Source organism: Chaetura pelagica, unplaced genomic scaffold, assembly GCF_000747805.2.
Source record: "Chaetura pelagica isolate M959 unplaced genomic scaffold, ChaPel_1.0 scaffold464, whole genome shotgun sequence".
Lineage (NCBI taxonomy): Eukaryota > Metazoa > Chordata > Aves > Apodiformes > Apodidae > Chaetura > Chaetura pelagica.
Genome location: NW_009952981.1, coordinates 14,164 through 24,680, shown reverse-complemented (window position 1 = coordinate 24,680; position 10,517 = coordinate 14,164). Strand labels below are relative to the sequence as shown.

At 51.6% G+C, this 10,517-nt stretch overlaps 1 protein-coding gene across 1 annotated transcript in view; it reads left to right on the top strand.

Annotated features, from left to right (window-relative positions):
• Positions 1-10,517, top strand: part of ASCC1 (activating signal cointegrator 1 complex subunit 1) — a 37,202-nt gene that overhangs the window by 19,462 nt on the left and 7,223 nt on the right. The window contains exon 8 of the mRNA XM_009996388.1: positions 1,629-1,708. Within this exon, the coding sequence (XP_009994690.1) occupies positions 1,629-1,708 (80 nt within the window). The remainder of the gene's footprint in view (positions 1-1,628; positions 1,709-10,517) is intronic.

Below are 10,517 nucleotides of genomic sequence, written 5' to 3'. Positions count from 1 at the left end.
TCTTAGGGGTTGGGAGGGACCTGGAAAGCTCACCCAGCCCAACCCCCCTGCCAGAGCAGGGGCACCCAGAGCACATCACACAGGAACGTGTCCAGAGGGGTTTGAATGTCTCCAGAGAAGGAGACTCCACAGCCTCTCTGGGCAGCCTGTCCCAGGGCTCTGTCACTCTCACAGCAAAGAAGTTCTTCCCAATATTCACATGGAACCTCCTCTGCTCCAGTTTGCACCCATTGCCCCTTGTCCTATCACTGGACATCACTGCACAAAGCCTGGCTCTGTCCTCCTGACACTGCCCTGAACATATTTGTAACCACTGATGAGGTGGCCCCTCAGTCTCCTCTTCTCCAAGCCCAACAGACCCAGCTCCCTCAGCCTTTCCTCAGCAGGGAGATGTTCCCCTCCCTCCATCATCTCTGTGGCTCTGCCCTGGACTCTTTCCAGCAGTTCCCTGTCCTTCTGGAACCGAGGGGCCCAATTCAGTAACACCTCAGTGTGCTGTGCTGACCTTGAAACAGGGTGAGAACCCTTGATCAAGTTACGGATTGCCTGTTGGTTTAGGAGCAGGATTCCAGTGTCACTCACTAAAGGGGACTCAGTGGGCCAAGAGGCTGAGTAAGAGCTATTGTTGAACCTGTTCTGCCAAATGATGGTCTGCTCTGGCAGGCTGGAGCATCCTTCTTAGCACATTACTGTACAGAGCAGCAGCACCTGTAGGGAAGGGCAGTATGAGACAGCCCTGAAGGCTGGTGAAAACATGTGAGGCCCAAGTGCCAAGGTAGCTGGGGGTGAGGGGAGGCAATGGGCAGCTGAGCCTGGCATCAGTTGATCTTCCCAGGAGGCGCGTGAGGCTTTTCAGCCACAGCAGTGAGAACGTTCCACAGGCAGCCCTGGAAGTCACTTTCTATTCAATGCAGGATTTGAATAGCCTGCCAGATGTGAGTGGGGCTTGCTAGTTAATGCTGGAGATGAAAAAGAAATATTGAATATCTTTGCTGAGGGAGGCAGAGGTCCTGTGGAAAGAGCAGATCATGTACTTAGGGGATTAGATAAAAACCTAGACATGCTCTGGGGAAATGGATCTAAGACGTAGGCATTTGGCAGTTGCTGCAGGCTTAGGTTGCTGTTCCTGGTGGCTGTGTGTGTGTGTGGCTGTGTGCCCACCCCAAAGAAGGATACCCACCACATGGATGTGCTTCCTGGAGCAGGCAGCAGAGGTTGGTGCAGGTGCTGTCAGATCCCTCCTGGCATTGTGTTCCCGTGCCATGTGTGTCTGCCTGGTGCTTGGTGCTGCTCCAGGCCTTGGCTCACACCCTGGCAGGATGTGGGATTCTAGTTCAGCCAGGGAGAAGCAGATGTGTTTCACCAAGGATTGTCCCAGCACTGGCTATGAATTAGGGTCTTTCCTCCAGGTAACACGGGGGATCCCCACGGAGGCACCAATTCCTGTGTGTTCAGCCTGGTTCTCTTTAAAATCCAAGGGGTTTTTTGTGCTGAGAAGTGGGCAAAGATGGTTTATTAGCTGGCAGCTGACTTTGGGGAGGGAGAGAGTGTGTGTGGGGGGGGTGAAGTACAGCACACACAGTTCTCCCATCTGAAGCTCATTCTGGTGGTGGCTTTTCTCCTCACAGCTGAAGAGAGAAACAATCCCATGGCTGGTAAATCATCTTCAAGGGAACGGGAGTCGTTTAACAGCCGAAATATTCTCAAGGTCAGTATGAAACCATTCGGGTAATGGAGCCAGTTGTAGATAGTGTATGTAGCCAAAAGAGGTTGAAACACCTCTTTCAAGGCTGCCTTTGTCTTAGGCTTAGCAGGTCTCCTCGGGGGAGGGGGAAATCTGTTTAGAAAATAAACAATCCAAATCACTTGTAATTGGGAGTGTTACAGTATTTAACAGCAGCGTTCTTAGAGCTGGGGGGCTGGGATCAGGAGGATGTAGCACGAATGCTAAGTGGGTGTTTGTGTTGTCATTTACTTCCCTCCTGTTTTACCCTGGAGACTCAGGCTCCTGTCGATCCTCAGCCCACCAGAAAGGAGTACTTTGTTGCTTGTGTTCTACTCACTCGTGTGTATTTCTGAAACTGAAACCAGCTGCATTTTGCTTGCTCTTCTTGCTTTGTATTTTAAGTCTCTTGCTGAGGGTTTGCCTGGTTTTGCTCCAGGAAAATAGCAGGTAGTGATAGGGACTCCCACCAGCCAGGATCTGAGGGCTTTGGGAGCCATCAGAGGGGGTAGGAGATGAGATCCCCCAGCCAGTGGAGGTGGGTAAGGCTCGAAGGGGAGCATCTACAGCCTCCCAGGCTTTGCCAGGTTGAAGCTGCAGGCAGGCTCTGCTGCTCCCTGTGTCAGCCCCGTGCTGTGGCACTTGCCCCCTGGAGCTGTCCAGAGGGAAAAGACAAGCCCAGAGAGGTAGAAATGGAAGACAAGACGGGGTTGCAAGCAAATTTGCAATCCTCTTTGTGTGAGGGGATTTGTTGCAAGCAGCTGTGATAAGAGGGAGATTGGGATAATGCTTGAAAACATTTGGGAACCGACAAAAAAATCTGCCGGCAACAAAGGGATAGGAGAGAGGGTGCAGGCTGGGTGGGAGCTGGACAGCCCACGAGGGAAAGGGTGCCCTTTATTTTGGCTTCCAGCTTGGCTGAGTGATGTATTAGGTGCTGGCTGGAGGGGGGTGTGAAGGCAGAGAGTGGAACTGATTGATCTCCTCTACCCAGAGGACAAACAAAAGAAGGACAAAATTAGGTTAAGCTCTCATTGTCCCGGAGCACTCGGTGTGGTGACTCAGCACCACCACATGTTGGGTGTCTTGTGAGCTGAAGCAGGAGAGCCACGGAGCTGGTTCCCTTTCCTCATGCCATCTTTGAGCTTTGGTTGGGCTGGGAGCTGCCTCCAGAAAGGGAGTGGTGTGTGAGAGGAGCCCCAAGTGCTGCAGGGGCTCCTCTGTCATGGCCTGTGCGCCCAGGTTTCGCTCTGCCCTTTGGTCCTTTCTCGTGCTTCCCTTAAATTGGTCCTCAAGACTTAGACCTAAAATCAAACCCTCAGTCTTCCTGCTCCTCATCCCTGCAGGATTTGGAAGGCATTAACCATGCTCCCTCTACTGGTCACACCACTGGCGGGCTGCACCACAGGGTCTGTGCCTCACCTCGAACCTTCTTATCCTCTCTGCTCTCGGAAATTAAAACCCATCAGCTTCTAAATCTCCTAATTGATTTTGTCCTGCTGGAGCCAAAAAAGAGCTGCTGGCTGCTTGGACTTGTTGATAATGATTTCAAAGCATGTCTTGCTGCAAGAAATGTCATCCTTTCTCCCCCACCTCCACTACATTTCCTAACCTGCTCGCTTCCTATTTCCCTTTGGTCTCCCACGTGCTTGCAGCAGAACGCCCGGTGGCATTAATTAATTACATGAGTCATAAATAGCTCCAGGCTTCTTCCAGAGGAGCCCAGCCTCTGCCAGCCACTGATGCATTCTAGCATGACCTTGCAAGGATGCACCAGTTCCCTCCCCAGCCCCCTTTTATAGACATTATTTATCTTCTGCCCACGGAGGCTGCCCTCTCACCAAGTGGCTTCATTAGCTTCTGCAGGAGGATCAAATGATGGGTCGAAATACAGAATATTAGGGGTTGGAAGGGACTTCCCAAGATCATCGAGTCCAACCCCCCTGCTAGAGCAGGACCAAAAACTAGGACAGGTCACTCAGAAAGGCCTCCAGACAGGTCTGGAAAGTCTGCAGAGAAGGAGACTCCACAACCTCTCTGGGCAGCCTGTCCCAGGGCTCTGTCACTCTCACAGCAAAGAAGCTCTTCCTCATGTTGAGGTGGAACTTCCTGGGCTCCAGTTTGGATCCATTGCCCCTCGTCCTGTCCCAGGGCACAAGTGACAAGAGCTTGTCCCTGCCTTCTTGATGCCCTCATCTATTCATAGACATTCATTAGATCCCCCTTCAGTCTTCTCCTCTCCAGACTAAACAGCCCCAGGTTTCTCAGCCTTTCCTCATCAGACAGATGTTCCAGTCCCTTCATCATCCTTGTGGGCTCTGTTGGACTCTCTCCAGTAGATCCCTGTCCCTCCGGAACTGGGGAGCTCAGAACTGGACACAACACTCCAAATGAGGTCTCACCAGGGCTGAGTACAGGGGGAGCAGAACCTCCCTGGATCTGCTGGACACACTCCTCCTAATGCACCCCAGGATACCATTGGCCTTCTTGGCCACCAGGGCACATGGCTGTCCCATGGAGAACTTGCTGTCTGTTGGTGAAGGTGGCTGCCACCAGGCAGGCAGGCTCACAGGTGCTGTCCCCATGGAGGCAGAGAGCCGTGCTGCACGCGTGGGACTCAGGAATAGCTGCCTCGGGTGGCAGCATTCCCACTTGGAAAGCCAACCAAGCACAGCTCCTGGGAGGTGGGCATCACTCCAGAAAACTCTGGGCTCTTCTCTCTCATTGGGCATCTGCAACCAGTCAGGCCTTGGCCTCGTGGAGGGCAGGACCTGGGCATCATGGGGACTCCCTGACCCTGCTGCTCCAGCCTGAGGCTCCCCTGTGGGCAGAGCTGGTGTGTGTGTGTGTGTGTGCAGATGCTGTGGCAGCACGTGTTTGCTGATAGCTTGCCTGCCTTAACCCAGGCTCCAGCTGGTATTTTGCTTTCAGCTGAACTAATGGCAATTTGGAATTTTATTTAATAATCCTTTGTTCTCCCCGTTCCACGGAGTTAAACATACGCTCCTCTTGGCGCTAATAAACACTTGTGCCGGCCGGTGCCTTCCCACACTGCTCAGAAAATAGATCCTGTAGGATGACTTGCCTTTGGGAGTTTAAATTACTTCTGTCTTGAAGAATAATCCATGAAAAAAAGGCTCCCGGGCCTAGCTGGTGCTGGAAGCCCAAGGGAGTCTGGGCCCCAACACCTGAGTGATTGGGTCTCCCACCAAAAACCAGCACTAGGTGCTTTAGCATCGTGCCTGTCTAGTCCCTAGGAGCTCTGGGTGCTCCATGAACTCCTTCCTATGGAGCAATATGTGTTTCTTCCAGGCTGGCTAGTGGCTAAATGAACATCCAAGCCACATGCCATTCTCTTGCTCTTGGTGGGGAGCCAAGTGGATCACCTCTGGGAGAGCAGGGGCAGCAATTCCCAGCGGAGAGTCAGCGGCAGCTCCTTCCTCCTGAGAGCAGCGCCTGACTGGGTGAGCCTCAGGGAGATGCTGGCTTGGCAGCCCCCTCCTGTGTCCCCCAGGGTGGTGGCTGTGTGCCCTGTGTCACAGCTGGCCAGGCAGCACAGCCCTTGCACAGAGGCAGCTGGGGCAGCTGCCTCCATCTCCGGAGATGAGGCTTGGCTGCCTCCTGTCTCTTCTTTCTTTTTCCTTAGTGAGAAACAAAAAACAACCCAACAACCCAAGGCTGTGGTGAATAAAGAAAAATGCAAAGAAATACAAAAGTACCACCCAGCCAAAGGTTTCTATAGTGAAAGGGAAAGGAAGGCTTCCAGTAGGAGGAAACCCACCTGGGCTCTCACGGGGTTAAAATGGGATGACTTCTGACTCGAGGCCTGAGGAGTGGCCTTTGACCCTTTCAAACCAGAGAGAAGCAAATTTTGAGTACAGCAAAAAGATTAACCCGTCTGCTTAGCACAGATCTGTGCATTAACAGCTTACAAGATTAAATATTGAGCTCCTGAGGTAGAACAGCAGCAAGCTGCACATCTCGGGGCATTAGGGGAGACCCTAAGCTGGGATGCCAGGCTGGGAACCGGATCAGTGGAGGCAGTGACACATGCCACTGTCCCCTGGTCCAGCAGCAGGAGCAGAGCAGCTGGGCTGCTCTGGGAAGGCTTCAGGGTCAGACAAGGCATCGTTTGATGAGGCTCCTTCTCTTCTGAAGCCTCTAGGCATGGTATTAAATTAGGGGAGTGTATCTGCTTTCAGTTGGGCCAGTGGGAAGGTGCGTTTACTCACGGGTACGCTGGGGCTGATGGTGGCAAACAGGTCTGGTGGTGCTCACTGTTAGCATTTTGCTCTTGCTAGGTGAGGATAGTGCAGGAGGTCAGTTGCAGGCATTTGATGCAGTGCCCTTTAGAGAGACACAATGAAAAAGAAACATCTCCTAGATAAACCCCCCCGACCCCTCAAAATACCCCTGACCCACCAAGCACTAAAGAAATTACTATCTGCTCCTGTGTGGAGCCACCATTACCAACTCCGCTTGCAGATAAGGAGTGCTTCTCATGTCCTGCAGCCCTGTTCTGCCTGACTTTTGTTAGTGAATTTCAGGAGACAGAATCTTTCCCTGCTGTGTTCTTAAGCTGAAGTGAAATCAAAGGACCAGGTAACCCCTGGGAGGTGAGATCAAGACTGCCCGGTGTTCAGAAAGAGCAGGAACATCTGGTTATCCTGAGCCAGGTGCTAAAGGTGTATAGCTGAAGTAGGACAGGCAACTGGAGCAAGTACCTAAAGGGAGGTTGGAAAGTTTAGAGTTAAAAATGCCAAACAAAAAGGCATTTGGGCTGAGAACAGACTGAATGAGATGATGTGGTGCAACATCCCTGTGTCAGAAAGAAGCCAGAGCTTTGCTCGCCTCTCTCCTCCGGAAGAATCAAAAGCAAGAATGAAAGGCTGTGATGCTGCCTTGCAGAGGATTTCTGCCTTCAGTTCTAATCATGCCATTACCCAGGGATACTGAAACCATTGAGGGGGCTCAGCAGTGTGCAGTCAGAGCAACAGTGGGGTCGGAGGATGTGACAGTTGAGCAGATGAGATGGAGATCAACATCTGGATGATCCTGGGTATTGAGGTTGCTGTGAAAATGCTTTCTTACAAATTATATTCTTTGGGGGGGGAGAAAAGGCTTATTCACAGTATTTGCATTTAGTGATGTGGGAATCTGAAGTGGCATTTGGAAAATCAGGAGAGACAATAGAGGGAGAGGATCTTTGTTGGAGTGTTTGGGCCTTGGAGCAGGGTGAGGAGGCAGCATTGGAGGCACTGAGAGAAGGCTGAGACCCCTCACTGAGGGGGTGCAGGAGGTTCCTGTGTGCTACAGATCCATCTGGTGACCTTACCACGAAGGGGAGAAGCCTCTTCTTGTGCAGAAGTGCTCAGCACCTTCCTGACTTCATTTGAGCAGGAACTGTGAGTGCTAGAAGAGGGAGGATGTGTCCAGAGGGTTGTAAAGTTTCCAAATCCCCCTGCCTTGCCACAGTTCCCTCCAGCCCAGCAGTTCAACAGTTTTGGAGTTGCTGTGGCTGACTGCCCTCCAGGGACATCCCACCTCCTCATTGCCCCAAGATCACTGTTCTGCCACCAGCCAGCTGAGACAGCATCACCTCTTTGACCTTCCAAGGACAATTCTTCTCAGTGGAGCTGGCAGGGTTTGAATTATGGCAGTGCCTTAATAGAAGACAGGGACCCAGCACATCGAGTGCAAAAAAGAATAATCCCAACCAAGCCCCAACACATTGATTAGCAAAAGCAGGCAGCTCATCCTGAAGGTGTCATGACCCTTCTGCTGGATCATTTCCCAGGTCTGACTGAATTAATTTCCTGGCCCTGTGGCTGGGCTGCTCCTCTCAGTGGTTTGGTGAGCGGAGCGAGTAGGTCACATTGGTGGGATCTCCTTGTTCCAGTATTCCTGGAGGCATCTCCAGCCTCCTGGCACCTCTGCAGCAAAGCTGAAGCCCAGCACTTCCAAACTGTTGCTGGGTTTGCTATAATAGGCCACGGGGAGGAAGCTTCTCTGGAGAAATGCAGGGCTTGATTATTAATTTCCTTAAACAAGTTGTACTGTCAATCCCTCACGTTTGAGATGGAACAGGGTCTGGAAGTTGGGAGAGCCTTTAATGTGCTGGAGGTGTTGGGTAATTTTTTGTTGTTGTTGTTCTTGTCTGAAAGATGTGCAAAAAAACCAGTAACCTCCAAATGTCCCACTTGTATTTGTTTCTTAGTTTGCAGAATGCCTCTCACCATAGCAACTAGGGTTGGATTTCCTCAAGCGCATGAATTTTCATGGATTTGTAGCAGGGGGGAACAGACCCAAAACCCTGAGCTCAAGCAAAGGTTTTGCAGCACAGCATGGCAGGAACACCACTGGATTTGGCTTGTGAAAGAGGGGGGGATCCTGGAGGGAGAGGCTCTCAGCTGAGCCAAGGCCTGCACCTGGCCTCAGCTAGCTTTATATGCAAAAAAAAATCGGGCCTGACAGATTAATCTGAGGCTGTGGCTGAATGTCACCCTCCCCACTGCTGCATCAGCCTCTGGCAGCTGAGGTGGCTTTGCTCCAGTTTTGTGGAGAGCTGAGGTTTTTGTGTGGCAGCAGTTGGAGGAGGACCAGCCACTCCCATGTTTGCAGAGCTCAGCTGGAAACCTACCCTTCCCAGCCGTGGAGGCCAGGAGAGTGTTAGGGGTGGTGTGAAACGTGCTCCTCTTAGCTCTGCAGGTGAAACCCAGCTGGGGAGAGGCAGGAGAAGGGCACACATCAGTGGGAGGGAACAGAGCTCCACATGGTTCTTGAGAAATTGGGCAAGAAGCAAATGGGTTGATGCAAACAGGGGCAGGTCCAGGAAGGGCTGGTCGCATCGGTGCAGGATGGAGAACTGCTGTGGTTCCAGCCCCACAGGTCAGGATTTGGGTTTGAGGGGCTGCTCCAGAGCACAAGCTGCCTGAGTTGGCTGTGGAAATAAGAGAGGGAGGCACATGTCTGGAAAGTAAACCTTGGGTTAGGCTTAGCAGCCCCCAGCTGGGGACTTGTCCAGGTTGGAGCACTTTGGATGCGTGCAAAGAGCCCAGAAGGCAACAATAAGATCATCAGAGGGCTAGAAAATGTCATTTGAGAGCCAAGGCTGAAAGAGTTTGAGCTGGTTTGAGGCTAATAAAGAGAAGAACAACACATAGGGAAAACTCTAAGCCTGTGAAAGCTTTGGCCAGTGGTAGATACTCTGTGCTCTGATGGTGGACTGAGAATAATGGGTTTTAGCTGCAGCAAAAGGTTCAAAGCAGGTGATAGGAAGATCTTTGTGATGGGAAGAATGAAGCAGTGTCCTGGAGGAGCAAGAGAAATGAAGGTCCTGGTTCTTTGGAGGGAGCAGAGGTGCTAGTCCAGGATCTGCCAACAATGAGCTTGAGGAAGGAGAGGGTGGTGGTGCCCGTGACCTCTCTTGTTCCTTTCTCAGCCTGTAGCTTTGTGGTTACTGCATGAAATAGATGAGAACCCCCATGAGATGGCAGTTGTGAAGGCACCAAAAGCTTCGTGGAATTTACTTTGGCTCAGTCAAATCAAAATATGAAAAAGAAGCCTCCCATGGTAGTTACCCAGGCCCTTTCTTCCTGAACTCCATGCATGCTTCTTCCTTTTCTGGTGGTGGTGCTTTTCCAGATAGAGATGGTTGTCCTGTCACTGCTTTCCAAGGGACAGCTTTGGTGATTTATCTGGGAGCGCTTCTCCTGTGTCATAGAGGAGATACCCCTAATTTGCATCCTGTGCTGAGCTTGTGCTAATTTGTCCATCATTTCAGGTCTTGGTGATTCATGGCAAGGCTCGTGGATATAAGTGACATTAGAAGATTGGGCACTGGGACTTCTGTGGCCAGATTTTCTCCCTCCTGAAGCTTGTGTGCTTTATTCTTCCTCAGGGGAATGAGGTGAAAGAGTCTCTGCTGCCACCTTTTAAAATCTGCCAGAGGGGGGAAGCAAATGAGAGGGGAAGGGCCGTTCTGACACAGCACCCATAACATGGGTGCAGTGCTAGAAGGTGTGGGGTGCCTGGGCAGCAGGGATTCAGCAGCCATGGAACTGGGAGAGGAGATGGGGAACGTTGGGAAGAGCTGGCTCTTTGGATGAGTGCCTGTCTACCTGCTTTCCCTGCACGTCTCCTGCATTATTCCTGGCAAGCTCCCAAGCACCATTAAACCTCTGGCAGACAATCATGGGCAGAGTGGTGGTGTCCAGAGTGAATAATACAGGAGTCAGAGATTTCATTTTTGGCACCAGCCTGTTTCAAAAAAAACAGATTTTGAAAGTTAAAAATAGGGGTGGGGGAGGAGGAGGAGGGAAAAAAGAAATTAAAAAATCCATTAATTGAACAAACTCCTCAAATCTTGACACATTGCCCGGTTGTGTCTCATCTTCTGGGAGACACCAGGGGATTTGTTTGGGGATTTGTCTGTCACAGTTCGGGGAAGCTTAGGTCACAAATGGAAGGGGTTTTGGTGCCTTTCTGAGGACGAGGGAGAAGGGAACTGGGGCAACTGCTGCTGCTCTGTGCCTTCTGCAGCCCCGTGGGCAGAATTTGCTGGAGCTCAGCAGACGCTTCTTGGAGCCCATCGAGGTTTCTAAGGGTGACGTTCACCTTTCTAAATCTTTATGGTTTTTAATTTGCTCCCAGGAACTTCTCCTCTGTTGATCCTTTTTGCTGAGTGTGGTGGTACCAGCTCTGTAGCACAGCAGGCTGCTGGAGCCAGCACGTTCCCTGCTGTAGCTGGCACGGGACCCACAGTTGTGCTTCCACCAGATGACTGGGAAGAGCG